Source organism: Gorilla gorilla, chromosome 19, assembly GCF_029281585.2.
Source record: "Gorilla gorilla gorilla isolate KB3781 chromosome 19, NHGRI_mGorGor1-v2.1_pri, whole genome shotgun sequence".
Lineage (NCBI taxonomy): Eukaryota > Metazoa > Chordata > Mammalia > Primates > Hominidae > Gorilla > Gorilla gorilla.
In genome coordinates, this window is record NC_073243.2 from 38012230 (window position 1) to 38039260 (window position 27031).

The 27031-nt window shown below is 39.7% G+C and overlaps 1 protein-coding gene across 2 annotated transcripts in view; it reads right to left on the minus strand.

Moving 5' to 3' along the window:
- Positions 1-27031, minus strand: part of ARHGEF28 (Rho guanine nucleotide exchange factor 28) — a 314786-nt gene that overhangs the window by 247633 nt on the left and 40122 nt on the right. For both annotated transcript variants that reach the window (XM_031003474.3, XM_031003473.3), the window contains exon 2: positions 8692-8735. In XM_031003474.3, coding sequence (XP_030859334.3) covers positions 8692-8724 — 33 coding nt within the window. In that variant the 5' untranslated portion in view covers positions 8725-8735. The remainder of the gene's footprint in view (positions 1-8691; positions 8736-27031) is intronic.

The following is a 27031-nucleotide window of genomic DNA, read 5'->3' on the forward strand; positions in this document are numbered from 1 at the left end:
TTAGCTGTACTAACCTGTTTTGAAAGACACCCTTACCTACCACCCTCTGACACCTGAGCTAATGAAAATTTCTATTATTTTGAGCTGAGAAGAACTGAATGGAGCAAATGACCATCAATTAATAGGTCTGGCTTCTTGTGAGCAAATGAGCTTCAGAAGGTCAGGGCTTGCCTAGACATAGTTACCAGCAGCATCCTCTAGTGAGATAAAAGAAAAGAGAGACCCTTTAATTTAAGGTCCATGAAGGAGCACCATTCATGTCAGAAAGCTCAAAGGCAGCTGCAGGACAGGAAAGGATAAAATGGTGCCTTTGAGTACTTGGTCAATGAGGAAATGGAGATGTGGCAGAGCAGTGGGGAAGGTCGTTACCAGTGAAGGTGGGAAAACCCCAGGCTTATTGTGGGATCTGCCACTAACAAATTTTGTGAGTCAAAAAAAAAAAATTATTCTTATGACTTCTAATAGAGCATTTTAAAATCCAGAGTGTCAAACCAGCTGAGTTAACTTAGTCAAGCCAGTCAATCTCCCTCTTGGAGACTAATCTCCTCATCAGCAAAGTGAGGGTGCCCAGGCAAAGGTCCCCAAGATGCCCTCACAGACTAATATTTCGAGTTGATGGGCATGAGGCCAGTCATAGGTAGCCCACTGGGGGATGGAGGGCCACCAAGAGAGAAGGGCAGTGTCTGGAGGACAGGATTTCCTTCCACAGGACCCAAAAGCCACAGGGAATCTGCAGGGATCCGGAAGAAGGCCCCTGCTGGGTGACCCCAGAACAAAGCCACCAAGTCACTTACTACCTCAATAGGAAGCTGCTTCCCTGAGCTGGGGAAGAGTCCATCCAGACAACTTGGGCCCTGTCCTCCGGCCCTCGCTGCAGAAGGCTGGGACCAAGGGGAGCATGCTCCACCAAGTATTCATGGAAGCTATACCAACATCCAGAAATTAGAAAAGGCTGAATAGAAGAGAGTTTCCCCCACTACCTCTAGACATCAGATTATACCTTCAACACCCACAATGAGCCCAGCAGCAACCAACATTCTTGGGACCAAACACAGCAGGAGACAGTGACTCAGAATAAAAGAATAATATAAACATAAAATGCTAAGGAAATAGCGAAGTATCTTAGATCCAGCTGGAAACAAGCTACTGAAGCAAAAAACTTCACTGCCCAAATGGTTATACAATTTGCAGCCTCCAGAGAAAAAAGTGATTACACTCTTCTCAGTCAGTTGCTATGATTAACATGTCTGCACAGCACCTCAGAAGGGTGGAAGGGAGCAAGAGCCCACACACACAGTCTCACACATGCACCCTCTGCAGATGTTAAAAAAATCTCCATGGATTAGTCAAATTCTGACTAATAGATGCTCATATTAGTCAGAATTTGAGAAATGGGAGAAATGAAGGACCCTTCTAACCCTGCACCAACTTAATCAACATACAAAATTTAACATCCCTCCTTTCTTTGCACAATTAAAAATGAGAACATAATCCCCAGTTACATAATTATCAGTTATTAAAGCTAAAGAAATAGACATTAAATATTTCTGAAAGTTGCTGAATAAAATGTCAACTATTAGATCTCATTTGCAGAGCAATCCACTAAAATTTAAAATATGTATGCCCTTCATCCAGCAATTCTACTCCTAGGAATCTATCCCATAGAGATGAAAGTATCAACATATAAGGACATATGGACAGGATGTCTGGTGAATAATTGTTCATGATTGCCAAAAACTGAAACAAAGTGAATGGCCATCAATAGGGAATGAGCTTGACCCATACCTATTCATTAATTAGAGTGAGTTTGAGCTATGTCTGATGGCTTATAGGAGTTTATACAAAGTATCACTGAGTTGGAAAAGATACAAAAGTCCACATAATATGATCCTTCTACTAAAGCTTGTATATGTATATATGAATACAGAAAAACATGAAAATGTTTGCACTAAGTCCATGGTTCTCAAACTTTAGCATACAGCAGAATCGCTTGAAAGTTTTATTAAAACACAGATTGCTGGGCCCCATCCACAGTGTCTGATTCAGTAGGTCCAGCATGAGGTCTGAGAATTTGCATTTCTGGCAAGTTCCTAGGGATGCTGATGCTGCTAAGAACCCCTGCAGGAGGTGACTCTAAGGGTTAGCTCAGAGTACAGGAACGGGAAGTATAAAATGGGGGTGAGGGGAAATGGGGTCCTGTCCATTATAATAAAAACAGCATTCCCATATAATTCCTTATGAAATATCATGAGTGTGTGTGTGTGTGTGTGTGTACACATTTGCCAAACAAATTTTAGTGTTTACCAAAATACTAATAAAGTTCTCTAAAAAGGAGAATTTCACTGGGCACAGTGGCTCATGCCAATAATCTCAGCACTTTAGGAGTCCAAGGTGGGGGGATCTCTTGAGCCCAGAAGTTTGAGACCAGCCTGGGCAACATGGCAAGACCCCATCTCTACAAAAAATACAAAAATTAGCCAGGTGTGGTGGCTCATGCCTCTAGTCCCAGCTACTCTGGGAGCTGAGGCAGGAGGATTGCTTGAACCCAGGAGGTGGAGGCTGCAGTGAGCCAAGATCGCACTACACTCCCCAGCCGGGATGACACAGTGAGAATTTGTCTCAAAAAAAAAGGTAGAACTTCAACTGATCTTCACTTTCTTTTTAATAATTTTACTTACTATTATATTCTTTATAATAAGCAAGTGTATTTTAATCATTTTAAATAAAGCCATTTTAATTGAGGAAAAATGGAAAAATCTTCGGAACCAACAATTTCTCAAGCAAGACTTTTCTGTTTTATTCACAGCACTAAACTGATATTTCAGAAAGACTAGCATTAATTATACTTTACAAACAGCTTTTGTTTTTTGTTGAGATAGGGTATTGCTCTCTCACCCAGGCTGGAGTGCAGTGGTGTGATTACAGCTCACTGCAGCCTTGAACTCCTTGGCTCAAGTGATCCTCCCACCTCAGCCTCCCAAGTAGCTGGGACTATAGGCTTGAGCCACCACACGTGGCTTTTTTTTTTTTTTTTTTGTAAAGACAGAGTCTTACAATGTTGACCAGGCTGATCTCGGGAGGACTAAGCAGCCTCTCAAAGTGCTGACATTACAGGTGTATGCCACCACACACAGCCAATTATACTTTATACAAAAATAAAATATAATTAATGTAAAAAAAGGAGCTCTTGGATAAATAAGTAGAATAGGTATTTGTTTTATAATTCTCCTTGATTTACAAAATGTAGAGAAAACTCAATATAAAAAGTAATCAAAAAGCATTCATTAGCAAAAACACAAATTGGCTTGTAAATGCAAAATCTCTTCCTCTCTCAAAGTTTAATTAAATGCCCAGTAAGCAAAATCTCTCCTCTTAAGCTGTCCTTGCATCGTTTCCTATCTCTTTTTACACACAAACTAGGAAAAAGAAGACTAAGAGCAATAATCTAAAAATAAAATTATCTACTTTCTCACGGCAACGTGAAATTTAAAAATAAAATAATTAATTTAAAAATAAAACCAAAATAAAAATATCTTTATAATTTCCAGTACAGAACTTTTAAGCTCCCAAGTGGTGTTAACTGAAGAATTTTCAGCCAGAAAAATAAACACCTTAGGTTCCACCGATTCTAACTTACACTTTTCCAGGCTTTTGCACTTCTCATTAGCTTCACCACCACCATTCTTTCTAGCTTAAAATACACCTCCTAATACTATTGTACCATTCAGTCTAAAAACTAAGCCTAGACTTCAAACCAGACTGCAGGCCTCTGGTGTCTTTTTTGTTTGTTTGTTTGTTTTCTCCTTGGAATAAACAGACTAGCCTTCCAGTGCTGCTCCTTCAGTTTCTTTTCAAGCACAAATGCAGGAAGCTGCTTAGAGACTAAAAATTGGATTTGCAATGCTCATATATATCCCTAGGTCCCACAAAGTGATATTATAAAGCTCTTGGCTGCCAGTCTTGCCAATTCCTGCTTCTTCTCTGATCTTAGTAGTGTTTCTCTTTTTCTGCAACTACAACTCAGGGAACTGCCATGGATTCTTTTAAAAATTAGACTAAAGCTGACCATGGTGGCATGTGCCTGTAGTCCCAGCTACTGGGGAGGCTAAGGCAGGAGGCTTGCTAGGGCCCAGGTGGTCGAGGGTGCAGTGAGCTAAGATCATGCCAGTGCACTCCAGCCTGGGTAACAGTGAGGCCCCATCTCAAAATAAATTTAAAAAAATAAATCAAATAAAAATTTAACTGAATCTGTGGCTGAGTTCAGGAATATTACTGTATCTCCAAGAAGAAGACAGAGTCTCCTTCCTAAAAATGAGCAAACAGAAATGAGCCAAAAAAAAATTCTACAGCACAAGAGACAGAACCAAAGACTGCACCTCCTTCTGAAACAGATTCCTGAAAGGTATAGAAAAACAAAAATTTAATTCTTGCTTTGTGCTCATAATAAAATGTAAAAGATTATCTCTATAAAACTATGTGGGCATAAAAAGGCCAAGATTTGACAAAGCTACATAAAAACCAGAAGTGATAGAATCTAAAATTGTGCTGGCAAGCAAGGAACAAAACAACTTGATGCTACTGAAAACTTAAGTGGAAAACAAAGATAAACATTCTTGGCCTGGTGTGGTGGCTCACACCTGTAATCCCAGCACTTTGGGAGGCTGAGGTGGGTGGATCACAAGGTCAAGATATCGAGGCCATCCTGGCCAACATGGTGAAACCCCGTCTCTACTAAAAATACAAAAAAATTAGCTGGATGGGTGGCATGCACCTGTAGTCCCAGCTACTCAGGAGGCTGAGGCAGGAGAATCACTTACCCAGAGGCTGAGGTTGCAGTGAGCTGAGATTGTGCCACTGTGCTCCAGCCTGGAGACAGAGTGAGACTCCATCTCAAAAAAAAGCCTTCCAGAATGCAACCTTCCTCTCTCCCCAAAAAGAAAAAAAAATCCAATCTTTGGATATTAGTTGTTCTGTCTAGAAGGGGAAAACAATAGTGGAAGAAACAATCTTTAAAAAGAAAAATCAAAAATGTTCTTTATCAATCCAAGCAAAATGCATGGGGAATTTAAGAAAATATTTACATCCATAGATTTTCTATAGGTATAAAGATGTCTATCATCTTCAGGAAAGATTCTCTAAAGTGACCCGACAAATTGAGACAAAGAAGCACTTTAGCCATAAAAATGTTATAAGAGTTCCATCAAAACAGGTTATAAGCAAAGGAATAAAAAATCACCTATAAGACCTATCTGAATGAGGTGCCCTTTTTTGAGAGGTGGGTAGAAATTGGGGAATAATTTCAATCAATTTTTTTCCTTCCTGATTATTGTTCCACTTATGTAATCTAATTGTCCTTGAGGTAAATCTTATTAATTTATATATTTTAAAAGTCTGTTGTAATTAGATTTTCTAGGGCATTAACATACAATTATGCATACTGTTATTTTATAATTTTAATATAGCCTCCCAATATGTAATGGACTCTTCACAAATTCCAATGGAGAGGGTATCTTTATTACACACTTGCCAGAGTTATTTTAATTTGTTTTTCCAAAAGAAATAGTCAAAATAACTAAGTAGGATTACTTGAAGTACATACATAAAGTCACCAAAATTAAGAGATTGAATAAATCACTATCAAATGAGAAAACACTGTATCATCTAAATAAATGTCAAAAGGACCCTTGATAAAATTCAACAGAGATATAGATAAAACTCTGGAAAAATCTGTATCAGAATGTCAACAGAGCTTATCATTCACCATGGGATTAAACATGAGGTTTTAATTTTTTCTTTTTGCTGGGTCTCTTTCTAATATTTTACAATAAATATATATAAATAAGAAAAAATATTAAGGGTTTATGAACCAAAATATAGTAAACTAAGAGAAACTAGAAGTGAATATTTACCAAACCTCTGAAGATAGAAGGGCAGAGAGCAGGTTCTTCCCCAAAATACAGAAACAAATTGTAGGACAGTTTTGAGTCTGCTCTGTCTGCACGACATTACCCATTTGGTAGATTTTGGTTTAAGACTCATTTTCATTATGACGTATCTCTAATGACCTCTTGCTGGATGAGGCCAAGTGGCTGGATTGGCTTAATTCATTTTGCAATAATATTGACCAGAAATGTTAAATTAAATTAAAAAATGTTATATACTCTATCATATGTAGTAAGAGTCAGTTATGTTAAATATATTTCATATATTTTATCTAAGATATCATTATTTATAATATGCATTTAATATTCTACTAGAAAAAATGCCAACTAGGATGTAATTTTTAATTACCTAGAATTTTATATTTATTGAAAGACCTTTTCTAAATTAATCTATACATAGATTTTATCATGTAACATGCTGTTATTTCCAAGTCTTTCTAGTTACATAGTAACTTTGCCTTATAATGCTAGATCATGGTGAAGTCATTTTGAAAGCAATTAATTTATGTAGCACCAGCAAGCTATATAAATAAACTGAAATGACAACAATATGAACCCCTGTAACCAAGGTCACACACGTGTAGGTAATGACATCTGCCAGGAAGCACAGTGAATGTAAGAGCATCTCAATTTTAGAGATGTTAAAATGAGAAAAAAAATTACACCTTAAAAATGATAAAATATATTAGTATTTTAATATAATAACATTATCCACGGGGGTGAGATTATGACTTATTTTCTTAACACTTTCCTGTACTTTTCATTTTACTCTAATCAGCATTTTTTTAATAACTAGAAAAACTTGGTTTTGGCCGGGCGCGGTGGCTCACGCCTGTAATCCCAGCACTCTGGGAGGCCGAGGCAGGCACATCACGAGGTCAGGAGATCGAGACCATCCTGGCTAACACGGTGAAACCCTGTCTCTACTAAAAACATACAAAAAAAATTAGCCGGGCCTGGTGGCGGTGTCTGTAATCCCAGCTACTCAGGAGGCTGAGGGAGAAGAAGAATAGCGTGAACCCAGGAGGCGGAGCTTGCAGTGAGCCGAGACCACGCCACTGCACTCCAGCCTGGGTGACAGAGCCAGACTCCGTCTCGGAAAAAAAAAAAAGAAAAGAAAAGAAAAAGAAAAAAGAAAAACTTGTTTTTGTTTTTATTTGGTTCATTTAAATCTCTTCTCTCCTTGGGCAATGTGTATTGGTTTTTCCCCAAATCTGGTCACAATCTAGTAAGTCTATGGTCAAAATAGCTACATGAGGAGGTCGGTCAGCTACAAGGCTTCTATCACGATTAGGCTTGTGGATTTGTCTGTTTTGAGGTAGGGGAGGAGGGTGGAATGAGTGAGGAATAGGAAGGCACACACAGAAAAAACAACAGTAATATTTGGGAGTACTTTACAATTTAGCCTCAGTCCAGCCTTTTTTTTAATCTTTAATCATGTCTGGGCCAAACCCAACTGTCTACAGGCACATTTTATGGCCTGAAAATCACAACCTAGAGAGAGTACTAGAGATCACTGGGCAACTCAAGGGGCAGCTTTTCTACTATTCTGGAATCAATTTGGTTTATGACTCTGTCTTCCTCCGGAGAAGTATGTGTCATGTGTAGAAGGGAGTGAGGGTGAGTGAGTAGGCACTTGGCTGGGTAGTGAAGTGTGGGAAGTGGATGAATCTATTCTCATCAATTGAGGATTCTGATTAAATTTGTTCCAATTCCAGCCGGGTGTGGTGGCTCATGCCTGTAATCCCAGCACTTTGGGAGGCCGAGGCATTCGGATCACGAGGTCAGGAGATCGAGACCATCTTGGCCAACATGGTGAAACCCCATCTCTACTAAAACACAAAAAATTAGCCGGGCGTGGTGGCATGTGCCTGTAATCCCAGTTACTTGGGAGGCTGAGGCAGGGGAATCGCTTGAACCTGGGAGGCGGAGGTTGCAGTGAGCTTAGATCATGCCACTGCCCTCCAGCCTGGTGACAGAGTAAGACTCCATCTCAAAAAAAATAAATAAATAAATAATAAAAAAATAAAATTTGTTTCAATTCCTTGAAATTTTGCTCTAAACTCCAGTCTCCTCACACACCCAGGCCCACCTGCCCAGGCCCCACCCCACACCAACACAGTTCCTTCCCAAGAAAGGAAGTTTTGTCTGAAATCAGAAGGAAGGAGGAAAGATGAGGCCATCTGCCATTTTCTGTGTGAGGAAACAATCTGTTCACTTCCCTGTTACCCCCAGGAGTTGTTCTCAGAATGGCATCCTCCTGGGCCTAGATGGCACATCTAACTACAAATCTCCTTGGGCATTCCTGTCCCCCAGCGCCAACTCCCACTTCTGTTTATGTCCCAGCACTTTTTGTTTGAATTCTTATTTCATACTTCTAGCTGACACAATTATCGTGAAACCTTCCCCTCAAAAAGACACACATAGAAAAGTTCTTGACTATTATCAGGATATTATCATAAAATAATATGTTCACACACCACTCATATGAGTGAACTGAGTGTTTGAATCTAGAAATTACACAGTTAAAAAAATACTGAGGGAAATATAAAATCCAGACTTTAAAACAGGAGCCAACCAGTTTTAAAAGGCTCCATGCAAATACTTGAACTAGACAGTAACGCTCAGTGTGTTGTTTTTAAAAAGCCTTAACTCAATAGCAAGAAAAACATTTCTCCCCACTTCAGTCACATGGTTTGGAGTTAAGAAAGGGCCCCTTGGACCTGAAGCCCAGTGCTTAGCAACTTACGTAAAGAGGTGCTTCGCTGCAGCTCAACTCCATGGCTTTTGCATCTGCAATGAAAATAATAAACAAGAGCAGTTATTGCAGGAGACCCCATGGAACCGACCAGCAGAGCTCTCCAGTTATCACTATTGTGGAGGGAGGAGCAAACTCATTAGATAGGAAAACTGCAGAGACAAAATATGAAAGAATAAAGGACTAAGATGCTATCTAAATAAAATATCTTCCCCTAGAACACAATATGATGGCCCCTCAAAATATTACACGTAGAATTACCATATGACTTAGCAATTCTACTTCCAGGTATATACCCAAAGAATTGAAAGCAGGGACTCAAACAGAAATTTTTATACCTATGTTCATAGCAGCATGATTCACAATAGCCAAAAGATAGAAAAACCCAAATGTCCATTGACGGATGGATGGATAATCAAAATGTGGTATACACATGCAACGGAATATTATTCAGCCTTGAAAAGAAGCAAAAGGCTAGTACATGTTATAACACGAATGAGCCTTAAAGACACTATGCTAAGTAAAACAAGCCAATCACAAAAGGACAAATACTGTATGATTCTACTTATATGAGGTACCTATATAGTCAAACTCATAGAAAAAAGTAGAATAGAGATTACCAGAAGCTGGACGTTGGGGAGAATGGAGAGTTATTATTTAATGGCCATAGAGTTTCAGTTTGGGAAGATAAAGAAGTTCTGGAGATGGCTGGTGGGAGTGATGGTTGCACAACAACGTGAATGTACTGAGTTCCACTGAGTTGTACCTGAAAAAATGGTTCAAACGGTAAACCTTCTATATATTATGAAAATAAAAAATCATAGTAATTATAGTACATGTAGTGTCTACATGAGGCAAAATAAAAACAATTTGAATTTGAAAAAATATATATCCCACCACCTTTATTATTTTATATTAGTTTCCACACATATGGAAACCCTATGACCCCAGACACTATCCCATAGACTGCTCCTAAAATAAAAATATTTCAGAAAGCCAAGAAAGGTCAATATAAGCATGTTGAAAGCTTCACCTGTGTTCATCGCTTGGCTCCAGATGATTCCAAAGTCAGAGTCCACTTTTGGCCAGGTGAGGCAGAACAGCACAGTGACAAGATAGTTCTATTGCCTCCCTTACACAGAGGGCCAGAGAGTTCAGCTGCATGATCGCATGGGTAGGATGCAGCCCACTGTCAAGCTAACCAACCTCTCTGCCAGGTGTGTGCACCTGGATCTGCCTCTCGGTGTGCCTCCCCCTTTAAAAATAGCACAGATGGATGGCTAAACAAAATGTGATCTACACCTACAGGGGAATGTTATTCAGCCTTAAAAAGGAATACAATTCCAACACATGCTACAATTGGACAAGCCTTGACAACATTACCCTAAGTGAAAGAACTCAGACAGAAAGGAAAAATACTATATGATGCCAGTTACATGAGGTACCTAGAGTAATCAAACATGAGTTTGACATGAGAAACAGAAAAAAAAATGATTGGTAGTTGCCAGGGGTGGGGCACAGAGGACTTTATTCTTTATTGGATATGGACTTTCAGTTTTGCATAGATGAAAGTGTTCTGGAGATGGACAATGGGTAATGGTCTCACAGCAATGTGAATATACTTAACACTACTGGCCTATGTTAAAAATGGTTAGGATGGTAAATTTTATGTTGTCTATTTTGCCACAATTAAAAATTTAAAAGTAAACAAATAGCACTTAGAAACTTGTTTCCTACTTAGAAAAAAAAACAAAAAACAAAAAACCCAGCATCACTCACTGAACACCAACTGTGGGCCAGGTATTACACAAAGATAATAAAGACATGCCTTCTGGGTCCACCAGAAAGTGGTCCAGCCCTCAAGGAGTTCCAAGCTGAATGAAAGAGAATGAAAGATTAGGAGAAAGGGAGGAGCAGGCTGCATGAGAATTCTAAATGGGGCAGACGGGGAGACTCACTTGTCCCTGCACCCTTGCCTCCCTCCCACTGCACACTTGAGGCCTGGGTTCTGCTCCTTAGGCCAAGCCTGGCTTTGCAACCTCCGCCTCCCAGGTTCAGGCGATTCTTGTGCCTTAGCCTCCCGAGTGGCTGGCCTTACAGGCGTGCAGCACCATGCCCAGCCAGAGCCCTGCTGCAGTACTTTAGAGGCTTCTCTTAAGAATGAATTGTGGGGCTGGGCATGGTGGCTCACACCTGTAATCCCAGCACTTTGGGAGGCTGAGGCAGGTGGATCACCTCAGGTCAGGAGTTCAAGACCAGCCTGACCAATATGGTGAAACCCCATATCTACTAAAATGCAAAAATTAGCTGGGCAGGGTGGCATGCACCTGTAATCTCAGCTACTCTGGAGGCTGAGGCAGGAGAATCGCTTGAACCCAGGAGGCAGGGGTTGCAATGAGCTCAGATTGTGCCATTGTACTCCAGCCTGGGCAATAAGAGTGAAACTCAATCTCAAAAAAAAAAAAAAAAAAAGAATAAATCGTGATATTTAGTACAGTAATCCCCAGAGGATACACTTGGCAAGAAAGTGAATATGAAAAGTTCTATTTTGAGGTACTTTTTATAAAACCATTTAAGTTCTACTAATACTTCCTATACACACTGGTGATAGCATCCTCCTAGGTCCCAAGTCATGTTTCCTAAGACATCTTGAGAGATGACTGAGGGTCCTACAGGGCAGAGGGTTTGACAACAGGGCCCTTCTCAGCCCTCAATTTTATTTAAAATATCATGCCCCTATGGCAGTTTATGTGGACCCACTTAAATGGGTTTATAGATTATAATAATCCATTTATTATTGTTATTATTTGAAACAGTATCACTCTGTCATCCAGGCTGGAATGCAGCAGCACAATCATAGTTCACTGTAACCTTGATATCCTGGGCTCAAGCAATCCTCTTGCTTCAGCTTCCCACATGGTTAAGATGACAGGCGTGCTAAGTTGTATTTTTCTGTAGAGATAGGGTCTTGCTACGTTGTTTAGGCTGGTCTCAAACCCGTGGCCTCAAGCGATCCTCCTGCCTTGGCCTCCCACAGTGCCGGGATTACAGAAAATAATCATCAATTTTTTTTTTTGAGACAGAGTTTCGCTCTGTTGCCCAGGCTAGAGCACAGTGGCATGATTTTGGCTCACTGCAAACTCTGCCTCCCAGGTTCAACCAATTCTTGTGCCTTAGCCTAGCGAATAGCTGGTATTACAGGCATGCACCACCATGCCCAGCTAATTTTTGTATTTTTTAGGAGAGACAAGGTTTCACTATGTTGGCCAGGATTGTCTCCAACTCCTGACCTCAAGTGATCCGCCTGCCTCAGCCTCCCAAAGTTCTAGAGTTACAGGTGTGAGCCACCATGCCCAGCCTATAATCATCAATTTTTAATGAAACTAACTTTACAAAGCAGAGTCTCAGAAACTTCAAATTAAAGATAATACTAACAAGAATATGAAAGAACTGAGACTCTTATTCTGAATATAAATTGTTCACCAGCCACCCATAAAATAAAAATAATGGCCAACCCAAGAACATTAACAAGTTGATCCTTCCAAAATTCTAAATTATCAAGAAGGCATTTAAAAAATTAATTTATATCCACTAGCATATACTATGATCCTCACCTTAAATGTCTGCTGCACTTCAAGATATTAGCAATTTGTCATCTATGTTTATAGTCATGCCTTATACAATTCCAGTCTTTCACAAAATTTGCTTAACTTGATGATAAAAATTAGAAGATCCTTATGTATTTTTGTACATAATCCCAGTACTTTGGGATTTCCACTTAATAGCCAAAAAAAAAAAAAATGCATTACTATAGGAAATGTGGAAGCTAAAAAAAAATAGCTGAAGTAATACAGAGAAATAAAGCAGCAAACTAAAAGGCATTCCTTGGCCAGGCTTGGTGGTTCATGTCTGTAATCCCAGCACTTTGAGAGGTCGAGGCGGGTGGATTGCTTGAGCCCAGGAGTTTGAGACCAGCCTGGGCAACATGGCAAAACTCCATCTCTAAAGAAAAAAAAAGATAAAAGGAATTTCTTTATGAGTAAAACTATTGAAGACTGTTGAATATTTTAAGAAACAAGCCTATTAGAGCAAATTTAATTGTGCAAGAAGTTTGCTGTACACTTAGGAAAAAGTACAGATATTTTTTCACAACTCAACTTGTGGTATTTGCTAGATTTTATCTGATAAAATATACTCAAAATTTTTTTTTAATTTTTATTTTTTATTTCAATAGGTTCTTGGAGAAACAGGTGGTGTCTCGTTACATAGATAAGTTCTTTAGTGGTGATTTCTGAGATTTGGGTACACCTATCACCCGAGCAGTGTACACTGTACCCAATGGGTCGTCTTTTATCCCTCACTCCCCTCCCAACCAAAACCCATCATTTTAAATGAGAATATGGAAACATATTCTGAAGAGTGAATCCCTTTTTTTTTTTTTTTTTCAGATAGAGTCTTACTCTCTTGCCCAGGCTGGAATACAGTGGCTCAATCTCGGCTCACTGCAAGCTCTGCCTCCCAGGTTCAAGCAATTCTCCTACCTCAGCCTCCTGAGTAGCTGGGACTACAGATGCCCACCACCACGCCCAGCTAATTTTTGTATTATTAGTACAGATGGGGTTTCACCATGTTGACCAGGCTGGTCTTGAACTCCTGACCTCAGGTGATCCACACACTTCAGCCTCCCAAAGGGCTGGGATTACAGGTGTGAGCCATGGTGCCCAGCTGTGAATTATTTTTTTAATAAAAAATAGTGTTCTATCGAAAACTGTTCAAGTACAACCACTGGTAAGGCAGCTGCTCTTATAAGAAGTTTTAAAAACACCACACACAAGACTCATTCACTTTGTCATTCATGAGCAAGGTTCTGCAACAAAGAACTTGAAGCCAAAAGCACAAAATATTCTATGGGACATTAATCAATCAACATGGTTAATTTTGTGGAAATAAGAACTCCAACGTGGTCAAATCTTTGCAATTTATGTAATGAGATACGAAGTAACCATAAAAATCTATACTACATTGAGATGTGCTGGTTATATTGTGGCAAAGTACTTTAAAAAGTTGTCAAACTTAAACATGTACTACATAATTTTCTCTTACAAAAATAGAAGTGCTATAAACCTACTGGTTTTTCAATTAGCCTGTTCCTTCAAGAAAAAAGTAATACTTTCTTTTTCTTTTTTTGACCTGCCATTTCAGAAAAAAAGTGATATTTTAATAAGTGAAAGAGAAAATGTATTTCAAAAGAAACAGATTACAGATATAGATAGTACATGCCATAATAAGAACTTTTTTTTTTTTTTTTTTGAGACAGAGTCTCGCTCTGTGGCCCAGGCTGGAGTGCAGTGGCGTGATCTCGGCTCACTGCAAACTTTGCCTCCTGGATTCAAATGATTCTCCTGCCTCAGCCTCCCAAGTGGCTGGGATTACAGGTGTGTGTCACCACACCCAGCTAATTTTTGTATTTTTAGTAGAGTCAGGATTTTGCCATGTTGGCCAGGCTGGTCTCGAACTCCTGACCTCAGGTGATCTGCCTGCCTTGGCCTCCCAAAGTGCCGGGATTACAGGCGTGAGCCACCATGCCCAGCCAGTAACAACATTTTGAAAGAGTATCTGTCCATGTTTCCATTGATTTTGTTGCAAAAAAATCATTTAAAGTTTGCTACCTACAAAAGCTCTCACATGGCATTCTGTAAATTTTTGGAGAAAGAGATTTCTAACTTTTTTTATTTAATCTTCCAAAGAGAACATGTCATGGAGTTTGAGATCAGCCTGGGCAACATAGCAAGACCCTATCTCTACAAAAATAATTTTGAAATTAGCCGGGCACGGTGGTGCATGCCTGTAGTCCTAGCTACTCAGGAGGCTGAGGCAGGAGGATCTCTCAAACCCAGGAGTTGTAGGCTACAGTGAGGCATGATCGTGCCACTGCACCACTGCCCTTCAGTCTGAGCAACAGAGCCAGACCCTGTCCCTAGTCAAAATATATATATATACATTGTTACAGTAATATGATTTATAAATGACTATAAATAAATACATTAAATAGGGTACATGCTAACCCCCCCCTTTTTTTTTAACTTGATAAGGGTACATTTTGAAGATCTGCGCCTAAAAAGTGAGACTTTTTCCCTAGTTGTCAAGCTATAAGTATTTTTCACAGTATTTTTCCTTCAGGCTTTGTAGAATTAGGCATAGCCTGTGGCGTGTGGCAAGCTCACGGGAGCCCATGTAGTTATGTATTTACACAGTGAGAAGGCAGGCTACAGTGGACTACAGTCCAAAGTCCAGCATCACACAGCTTCACGAAGAACCCAGATGCCAACGCTTTGCACTTTTCAGTCAGGAAGAAATCAGCTGTATCAAAGGCCTCCCTCAAATTTGGATTATACTATGATCTCAGCAAAAGGTGCAATGTCAAGGGCTAGACAATGTTATTTACATTTCACTTTATATCCAATAACTTGTATTTCATTATTCATTACTCTACAATTTGCCATTTTTCAGTACAGAAATTTAAAAACCATTTGAACAGCAATCAATTTTGTTTTTCAGAGCAACCACTTTTCACTCCTTGAAAAAAAATAAAGTCACCACAGTTCTCACCCTCAGTCCTAATCCTTCTAAAAGCCCTGTAGAATTTCATAGACTAATTGTAGAAAAAAATATGCTGGAGCAAATATATACTCAATAAAACCAGGAAACTTCAAACTGAAATATATTTTAAAATTTTATATTCTCATTTGGATTTTCCCCAAGTTAATTCCTCCTTCACAGTAGAGCACTGAGTTCCATGCTCACTTGCAGAGCCACATGGCTAAACCATGCTGTGCCTCCTTTCACACCAAGTTTGATAATAAAACAAATTTGTATTTGCTAGGCAAGTTACAACTGCTTAAGTCCTTGATGTGCTGTCACTTTTCACTATATAAATGCCACCCTCTATATTTCATTTTATCTGTGAAAGTTTGATTCTTCATCTGCAATTACCAAGTTTTTCATAGTCAAGTACTTAAAAAAATTGTACCACATTTTCCAGAAATGTTTCTTGAGACATAAAAAACCAAAGTATTTCCAAACATTTGCTGGCAGACACCAGGGGATGACTTGGGGCCTTAGTACACAGCCAGAATTTTTAAGTTTGTTCCCCAAATGGGGGAAGCTCTTATAAAAAGAACATCAAGATACAGTATGATAGACTTACGAGGAATACATAATATCCAAATATCTTTTATTGTTTGTTAACTCTAAAAAAAAGTATTAGACTATTTTAAACAGGCTAAAAATATTTTTAATAAAAGAGGAAAGTAACTATAACATTTACATGGAAAAATATCAATTCTTGACTTTATGAAATTCTGAATTTCTCACATTTTTCATCTAAATAAAATATTCTAAGGCAGAATGAATATAAAACCTATCACTTTAATTTTGTCTTTGAATATGTCAATAAACATTGGTTTGTGTGCCTTTTACAAAACTAATTAACAGGTAATACTCAGGCACCTTGCTCAATATTCCGCAAATATCGTCTCAGATGATCCTCATAGCAGCCTTGAAAGGAATATATAGGAAGTCCTTGTTACTTAACGATTCCTTTCCAAGTCCCTGCCATTACAAGGTTATATGAAGAAGCCAATGCTATCTACAGATAAAAATACTCAAAAAATGAACTGAACGCTTATATCATAAAATAAAGCTTACGCAAGCAACTGCCTCCCCGATCATTCTCTATTCCCCTCCTCCACTCCACTCAATGCTGGCATCTATTCTCTAATCATTCCATATTTAGAGAGAACAGATTTTGTGTATACTGTTTGTTTGCATTGGTCTTGGTGTTGTTACTGAATGGTGTAAATAAAAGACAAATCAACTTACAATACATTTAGAACATTTTTTAAAGCATGAAATTTTTAATAAAGAATAGTATCATGGGAGCTGCTGAAATTATATATGAAGCTATTGTTCAATGAGAATTTAACTTGATTAGCTTGCCACACTCCATAGGCCATGCCTAATTCTACAAAGCCTGAAGGAAAACTACTGGGAAAAATACTTACAGCTTGCCAACTAGGGAAAAAGACTCACTTTTTAGAGGCAGATCTTCAAAATGTACCCTTATCAAGTTAAACAAACCCTTGTCAAGTTAAATGAGAATGTGGCAGAGACCCATTAACAACTTAAAAAGAAAATCATGATAAGACAAAGGTTTCAAAGATAACAGTGTCCATATTAAAGAAATAAGAGCACCTTCCCCCTCCTTGAGAAAATGGAAGAAGTTTTTGGGTATTTCTAATAAAAATGACCCTCATAATCATGCTTTGAAAATCAAATGTGAGGCCTGGCATGTTGGTTCATGCCTGTAATCCCAGTACTTTGGGAGGCTGAGGCAGGTGGATCACCTGAGATCAGGAGTTCGAGACCAGTCTGGCCAACATGGCGAAGCCCCATCTCTACTAAAATAATACAAAAAATTAGCTGGGTGTGGTGGCAGGTGCCTGTAATCCCAGCTACTCGGGAGGCTGAGGCAGGAGAATCGCTTGAACCCAGGAGGCAGAGGTTGCAGTGAGCCAAGATCACACCATTGCACTCCAACCTGGGCAACAAGAGCCAAACTCTGCCTAAAAAAAAAAAACATTAGCTGGGTGTGGTGGTGGGGGCCTGTAATCCCAGCTACTCAGGAGGCTGAGACAGGAGAATCACTTGAACCCAGGAGAAGGAGACTGCAGTGAACCGAGATCGCACCATTGCACTCCGGCCTGGGTGACAAGAGCAAAACTCTGTCTCAAGAAAAAAAAAAAAAAGAAAAGAAAATCAAATGTGACTGGTAGATTGTATGGTGCAGAGTCAATCAATTTGATCAGAAAATTTCACACCCCCCTCCTTAATTAATCATATACTACACACACAGACACACACACGGTTCACGTTCTATCCATTCCTAGAATTACCACAAAATTGAAAAATATAATTTGCATAAGACTACATAGTCAGAAAATTGCATAAGACTACATAGTTAGAAAATGGTGTTCAAATGCAGCCTGTACCACTAACCATGATCCTATGTTCCTTTTTAGCCAAGGAATTGAAATATAAACTTTATAAATATGCTTATTTTCTTTTTTTTTTTTTTTTTTTTTTTTTTGAGACAGAGTCTTGCTCTGTCGCCCAGGCTGGAGTGCAGTGGTGCGATCTTGGCTCACTGCAAGCTCCACCTCCCGGGTTCATGCCATTCTCCTGCCTCAGCCTCCCGAGTAGCTGGGACCACAGGCACCCGCCACCACGCCCGGCTAATTTTTTTGTATTTTTAGTAGAGACGGAGTTTCACAGTGTTCGCCAGGTTGGTCTCGATCTCCTGACCTTGTGACCCGCCCGCCTGGGCCTCCCAAAGTGCTGGGATTACAGGCGTGAGCCACCGCGCCCGGCTGCTTATTTTCATACTTTATTTTCATTTTCACACAATGGAACCGCAGGCAAGTCTTTTTTCCACCACTGCTTCCTATGAAATGTTGGTCTCCATTTTAAGGAGATTCACATTAAGGGACATCCCTGTGACCCACTCAGTAGAAAAAAAACAGTTTCTTCTACTATAATCTCACAACATGCTTCAGCAGGGGGATGGGGAATTTCCTTGCTTGTTGAAGCAAGCAAGCAATTCTGCAGCAGACACAAGCTGGGTATCCTCCAATTCCCATACTACCTGGAGATAGCATCAGATCCCACAGGTTGAGGACTCAGTCCCACAAGACTGTCCCACATTTCTGATGCCAATGCAAGTCTCAGGTTGTTTCACCTGTGCTCTGACCAACTGACTATAAATCAGGGATCCCACAACCCTCTCCTTGGGTTTGACTAATTTGCTAGTGTGGCTCACAGAACTCAGGGAAACACTTACATGTACTGGTTTATTATAAAGGATATTATGAAGGGTACAGATGAAGAAATGCATAGGGTGAAGCATGTGGAAAAGGGCAAGGAGCTTCTCTGCCCTCCCCTGGGTGTGCCACCCTCCAGGAACCTCCACGTGTTCTGGCATCCAGTAGTTCCAAGAACCCAGTCCTTTTGGGTTTTCAAGGAAGCTTCATGTAATAAGCATGACTCATTACATCATTGGCCATTTGTGATCAGTTTAGTCTTCAGCCCCTCTCTTCTCCCCAGAGGTTGCGGGGTGGAGCTGAAAATCCCAATCCCCTAATCTTCCCTTAGTCTTTCCTGTGACCACTGCCTATCCTGAAACTACCTAGGGGCTGCCAGCCACCAGTCACCTCATTAGCATAAAAAATACATCATTTGGGAGATTCTAAGGAGTTTAGGCATTGTATGCCAGGAAACAGGAGAAAGAATGAAGTCAAAATACCGTGTATGTTTCACAATATCATACCTGCTATCCTTAGATAAGGGGACCTCGCATGTTCCTGTCCTCACTTTACATATGAGGAAAGAAAAGCTCAGCAAAGTTGTGGCACTTGACTGAGGTCCAGCAGCTAGAAGTGGCTTAGCAGATGTAAATCCAGCCTGTCTGATCCCATCCCATGTTCTCTGTAGCCTCAGCACAAAGTCCTTTTGTAACATACAACTGGTCTGAAAGACAGTGATTTGCTTGGCTAAAAGACAGCAAAAGCTTCACAGTTAGGAATACAGGCTTGGGAACAAGCTGCATTGAATCTCAGCTATGGTATGTTTTGCTTTTGGTTTTGTTTTTGTTTTGAAACAGAGTCTCACTCTGTCACCCAGGCTGGAGAGCAGTGGCACAATCAAGGCTCACTGTAGCCTTGACCTCCCCAGTTCAAGTGATCCTCCCACCTCAGCCCTCTGAGTAGCTGGAACTGCAGGAGCATACCACCACACCCACTTTTTTTTTTTTTTTTTTTTTTAAAGAGATGGAGTGTCACTCTGTTGCCCAGGCTGGTCTTGAACTCCTGAGCTCAAGCAATCCTCCCACCTCAGCCTCCCAGTGTTGGGATTACAGGTGTGAACCACTGCCCTGGCCTACAGTATGTCTTAATTGCATGACTTTAGGTTCACTATTTTACTTTCCTTGGCCAGTTCCTCATCTGTCAAGTAGAATAAATCATAGTACCTATCCCAAAGACTGTTGTGACGATTGAGATTTGATAGGGTAAAAAGAGAAAAAACTTAGTGTCTATCAGAAACACTAAATGCTAGTTGCAACTATTAAGTATTATTATTATTATTACATGTTAAGTATATAAAAGGATTTTTTAAGACTTTGAATATTTATTTCAAATGAAATCACTCAGAATCTCTAAATATTAAATTGACCAAAATGACTCAGCAGTAACTGGTAATTGGGGCCAGGAGGGTCTGAAATAGGCCTACCCAGCTCAGCCTAAACCTGATGGCCCAGAGAAACCTCCAGGGATCAGGAATTCCAAATACATTGTACCAAATAAATGTAAGACATAAAGCTCCACAGAATTTTATTTGATTTTATAGAGCTGAATGGTCCCCCTACAGTTTGAAAATTCAAAGGGCAGAGCAACAACTATTGAGGTAATTCTATTTGCCATGTTAGTTTGAAACTTTCTGCATTTGGAAGGAAATGCTGACTCACAGTTCCTTATACTAACCTAGGAATGTAGGCTTATAATTGCATTTCACAACTGTTATACTAACTGGAAAAGAACAGTAAACAACTGGGAGATAAGACCAAGTCTAAGTAAAAACCTTCAATGCCAGCACAATGGAAATGGGTAGGGAGACAGCATTTGAAATAAACCTATTATTGAACACACAACAGTGTCTATAGACCTGTTTCAGACTACAGTTATCTACCTGAGTTATGCAGGTCTAAGCTGCTTTAAGTGAAAGGGTTGAATTATTTGGTAAACTCAGTGGGGAGATGTCTGAAGATTAGAAAGGAAACAACAAAGTAACTATTCACTAAGATCTCATTAATTCAAACTCATGGTGGTTGTGGGGATAGGGAGGAAGGAGAGCCAGTCAGTCTGAAATTGTGCAGCCTAACGTTTATGAAGTACAAAGAGGAGCACAAGCTAGCTGCTAACAAAATGTTCTGCCAAACCTGTCACACTCACTTGTATTTCGCAGGATATATTTGCACACAAAGTGATTAAGCCCTTTAAAAGCTTGTTCTAAATCTATCAGACATCACCTTTACAATCTTACTTATGCTATTAGTCTGTTTAATGTATTGTTCATGTCAACGCAAAGCTCAATCATCACTCAAGCATCATGGGCAAGATACGACCTACCAAGGTATCAATTTCCTCATTAGCAACAAATTTCTAAAGTATGTCTTTCATGTCCAAAACCCAATGTACTGTCACTTACTATGTGCAAAGCACTATGCAGGCCCTAATATCTAGGGAAGGATATTAAAATATATAGAATGCTGACTGTATCATTGATGAGCTCAGAATCTAGTTGGGATGATATGATCTACATCCATGAGAAGCAAGAGGGTGCAAGGAGGAAGACCACTGGACTGGCAGAACATGGTAATGTCAGGCAAGCATAAACAGATAAAGAAGTTCTGTAAATGGAAAGTCGGAGTTCAGTATGAAGACAGATAAGGACGTGCTATCTTTAGGAAACACAAAGGAGTTTGAGGGGTTGAAGCAATAGGTTTATGAACCAGAGAGAGCAAACGTCATCAGCCTCCTATGTTTATACATAATCCATCCTTAAAACACACATACTACATTTGTGACAAAAATGAATAGACTTATAGGGGCCAGGAGTCCTTTTGCCAGAGACCCAGCAATAACACTCTTAATTACACATTTCCTTTCAGCCAGAATTTTCAACAACATATATTCTAGCTTTTCCTACATGTGCTTTACTTTTGCCCTCCCCTCACAATGAAATATATTATCAAGTTCTTTGGGAGGCCAAGGCGGGTGGATCACCTGAGGTCAGGAGTTCAAGACCAGCCTGACCAACATAGTGAAACCCCATCTCTACTAAAAATACAAAAAATTAGCCGGGTGTGGTGGCAGACGCCTGTAATCCCAGCTACTCTGGAGGCTGAGGCAGGAGAATCGCTTGAAACCGGGAGGCGGAGGTTGCAGTGAGCTGAGATCGCGCCACTGCACTCCAGCCTGGGTGACAGAGCGAGATTCCGTCTCAAAAAAAAAAAATATATATATATATATATATATAAATCAAGTTCAATGAAAACCCGGTTGATACTGACAATTCTCTGCTTGGGCACACCTAAGTGTCACTGTATTGTGTCTCACAACTGCATGTGATCATATCAAATTTATCAGATCCTTGCTTCTTCATCAATATCTCATTTCTATTTATTTTCCCCTCATTTTTATAAAGGTAGAGCAAGAAAAATAATAAATCACATAGACAAGAGTCATGCTGCTAAAACCGAACTGGCGGGTACAAAAGCCCAAAAGTTCATTCATTTGCTGATACCTAAAAGTCTGAGTTCAATATGAAAAGATTGCTTCTTGTGGAGTAGCTCTTCAATCTATAAACGTTTAAAGTAGCAATCTGGCAATGTCTCCCAGAGAAGTAAAGGAATGTATTACTGTGAAAGGAACACTTGGGTCAGGTCCTAGATAAAGCCTGGCTGAGAAACTTGCTCTTATTTTTGTAAGCTACAGGGTTTCCCACTTTTTACTTTGATGAGGGAGGGTAACTCTCCCTAGAGTCTTATGTGGGATTGCTGGAAATTAATGCAACATTAATTAAGCCATGAATTCATAACATATGGTCCATCAACAAACTTTATAGAGGCCATGAATTCCATGAAATTAGATGCAAATTATTCTGTGCATGTATATTTTTCTGTCAAGATTTTATAGTTTTCATCGGATTCTCAAGGGCCCGTTAGACCTGAAAAAAAAAGGCTAAGAATGCTTCTTTTAAACCATGCCAGACATCAAAATTTCTGCTCTGTGAAAGCCCATGTAAGGAGGATGAAAAGACATGCTCCCGAGTGGGAGAAAATATTTGCAAACCACATATCCATCAAAGGGCTAGTATGCAAAATATATAAAGAACTCTCAAACAATGCAATTAGAAAATTGGCAAAAGACACGAACAGACATTTCACTAAAAAGGATATACAGATGGCAAATGAATATTTTCAACATCATTAGCCATTGGGGAAATGGAAATTAAAATCACAATGAAATATCAATGCATACCATTCAAAATGGCTAACACACAAAAAAAGTGCCATCACCAAATGCTATAGCAGATACAGAAAAACTGGTTTTCTTGCTGGTAGAGATGCAAAACAATAAAGCCACTCTGGAAAGCAGTTTAGCAGTTTCTTAAAACCGAACATGCAACTGCCACCAGCAACTGTGCAAAAGGGCATTTTCCCCTTGGAGAAATAAAATGTGTTCACACAAAAACCTGTACATGATTGTTCATAGCAGTCTCATTTGTAATAGCCAAAAATTAGAATCAGCCCAAATGTCTTTCAACAGGTTAATGGTTAAACTTCAGTATTATAGATAATACAGAAACCAGAGTAATGTATACTACATATCAATAAAAAGGAGCAAACTATTGATACGTACGAGAACATGATGAAACTTCAGGAAATTATGCTGAGCGATAAAAGCCAATCCTAAAGGTTACAGTCTGTATAATTCCATATATATAATATTTTTAAATGAAAAATTTATAGATACGGAAGACAGTGGCAGATTAGTGGTTGCCAAAGGTTAGACACCGCACTGGGGGAAGGGAGGTGGCTCTGACTATAAAAGGGTAACAGGAGGGATCCTTGTGGTTTTGGAACTGTTCAGTATCTTGGCTGTGGTTGTAGATACATGAACTTACACAAATGACAAAATGGTATTGAAATTTTAAAACACACATACTAAAATATAAGTAAAACTGGCCTAGCACCGTGGCTTACACCTGTAATCCCAGCACTGTGGGAGGCCAAAGCAGGTGGATCACTTGAAGTCAGGAGTTCAAGACCAGCCTGGCCAACATGGCAAAACCCTGTCTCTACTGAAAATACAAAAATTAGCTGGGTGTGGTGGTGCATGCTTGTAATCCCAGCTACTCAGGAGGCTGAGTCACCAGAATTGCTTGAATCTGGGAGGCAGAGGTTGCAGCTAGCTGTGCCACTGCACTCCAGCCTGGATGATAGAGTGAGACTGTCTCTAAATAAATAAATAAAATAAAACTTAGTAAAGTTGAATGAGATGGATAAAATGTGTCAATGTCTATATTCGTTGTTATATTAAGACTACAACAAGTCTGAATATAGCTTTATAAAATGTTTCCATTGTGGGAACTAGGCAGAGTATACAAAGCATCTCTATTGTTTCTTACAATTGATAACGTGTCAATGTCTAGATTGGTTGTTATATTAAGACTACAAGAAGTCTGAATATAGCTTTATAAAATGTTTCCATTGGGGGAATTGGGCAGAGTATACAAAGTATCTCTACTGTTTCTTACAACTGCGTGTGGGTCTACAATTACGTCAATTAAAATTTCAATTAAAAATTATGCTAGAATGTATGCCTCCTATTAGTTTTCTCTCCTTTGTGGTGGCTACTATAGGTGGTGTTTTCTTTTTTAGTATTATTATTTACATTTTCCAATGAGTTTGCTACTACTGAAAACATTTTTAGAATTTATTTCACAGCTTGTGACATGTTGTTTGGATTATTTTGTGTGGCAGAAAAGCTTTATCCTTTAAGAATGAATTGGAATTTTTAAAATATATTAAAAAATTCACACCCACCCTACAGAATATAGCTAATGAACAAGGTAGGATATGCCACTTATGGGCAAATACAAAGAAATTGCCAAATCATGAGATTGGTTTTCTTTTGGGAGATCATGGGTTTAGTTTAAGGTTGTGAGAATCGAGAGAAAAAAAAACATTCTTCTGGTTAAAAACCCCCTTCCAACGGCAGCAAGAATTTACTGAAGCGTTTGAAGTGGGGCATAACTCGCCGAAAGTTATATTTTCATGAGACTAAACCAAAGACTGCTGAATAGACTGAAGAGACAAAAAAGTGGAGGTAGAAAGAGTAGTTGTGGACACACAGGCACTTGAAAAATCTTCCTGCTACTTAGAAGGGTTTCCAAGTAAGAGTACTCAGAAGTTAATAAATCTAACTACTCAGAGACAACACCACCTCCCTCTTTTGTCTGCATTTTCAGGCAGCCTATTCATAGGGCTATAACCACTTCCAGGGCTATTGAGAAAAACGTATGTGGGTGGTTACTGTGGTTCAAATGTGTTCCCCAAAAAGCACGGGTTGGAAACTTAAACCCCGTGCAACAGTATTGACAAGTGGAACCTTTAAGAGGTCTCTGCCCTTGTGAATGGATTAATGTGGTTATTGGATGAGTGATTTTGTTACCCTGAGAGTGGGTTTGTTATTAAAGTGGGTTTGGCCCCCTCTTGCTCTGTCATGCTCTCTTGCCATTCCAGCTTCCACCATGGGATAGTGTGGCACAAAGGCCCTCAGCAGATGTGGTCTCCCAATCTTGGACTTCCCAGCCTACAGAACCATAAGCCAAATACATTTATTTTCTTTATAAATTACCCAATCTGTGTTATTCTGCTACAGCAGCACGAAACAGACTAAGACAGGAAATTGGTACTGAGAATGGGGACTGACCATAACAAACACCTGAAAATGAAGCAGCTTTGAAACTAGGTAATGGGTGGGGGCTGAAAGAATTTGGAGGGGCAAGCTAGAAAAAGCCTAGATTGCCATAAGTGGAGCATTCAAAGCAATGCTGGTGAGGGCTCAGAAAAAGACAAGTGCCGTATGGAGAGCATAAATCTTCTCAGGGATTCCTTAAGTGCCATGACCAGAATGTGGTAGAAATATGAATGGTAAAGGCCATTCTGATGAGGTTTCAGACAGAAATGAGGAACGAGGTATTAAAAACTGGAGTAAATGTCATCCTTCTTATAAAGTTGCAAAGAACTTTTCAATTTATGTCCATGTCTTAAGACTTTGTGGAAGGCAGAATTTAATAGCAATGAACTAGGATATCTGTCAAAAGAAATATCTAAGCAGCATAATATTCAAAGTGCTGCATAATATTCAAGCAGCATAATATTCCTTTGGCCACTTATAATAAAATGAGAGAAGGCAATTTTTAAATGAAATTTATAATTAAAAGGAACATACAACATAAAGGTTTAGGAAACTCTCAGCCCAGCCATGTAAAGGAGAGAAAAGCTGTCCAGGAAAGAATACTAAAGGTGTGGCCAATCAACTGTTTGCTAAGAGATTAATATGGATAGAAGGAAGCCAGAGTCTATCCATCAAGATGATGGGAGAATGACCCTGATGGCACTTTGGAGATTACTGTTGTCACCCTCTTTCATCACAGGTCCAGAGTGCCAAGGCCTGGGAGAAGGAAATACGTCAAAAGAAAGGACCAGGGCATCCTTGGGAACTTGGGGCTAGTTTCCCAGTGTTGTCCTCAAGTCTTTGCTCTCCATATTCTATGGCAGCACTCCTTAGTTATACCAGGTATGGCTCAAGGGACTCAAGTGTGGCTCAGGCCAAAACTTCAGGAGGTATGTAAACTAAAAATAAAATTCTAAGCCCCCCAACTGATGGAACAGATCATCTCTTGGCAAAGGGGATCCCAGAGTAACCTTGAAAACTGAATTATTGGCCACAATAGGAGGGAGGCTCAGACACACCTCTTGTTACACCCACTCCCTCGCTAACCACAATGAGGTTTTCTTTCCTCAAGGCTTTACAGCTCTTTCAAAAGACTCCACCACTGATATCAACCAACTACCTGATGCTGCCCCTCCTTTTTTGCCTAAGAGACCACCAACCACGGAGTGGTTCTGACCAGTCTACAGAGAATGCACAGTAAGGGTTTCTGTGCCCTCTGCTACGCTTTTGAGGTCAGAGGGCCAAAAACTCCACCCTTGGATTATGCTAAGGCTGTCAGTTTTTGAACATGGGACCCTTGAAGGGACATGAAGCTCAACTGTGCATGCTCATGTTTCTCCTTTCATAAATATTCATAACTTCTCCTGTAGCTTATTGAATATGTATATTCAGCCACCTCACTTAGCATACACTTTTGTTCTTTTTGTCCCTCTCTCAAAGTATCTGTTTTGGGCTTCTGGCAGGTGGCTTCCCTTTCCAGTCTGTCAGAATGGCCACTCTGCTGGCTGCAACCCTTTATGAGAAATAAAGTTCTTCATTTCAAATTTATGAACCTCATCATTCTACAGTTGACAGGTGCAGGCAGCAAATCTTGGCAGCATCCACATGGTGTTAATTCTGCAGGTGTGCAGAATGCAGAAGCTGTGGGGCCACAGCAGCATCCACCTACATTTCAAAGGACATGTGGGACAGCC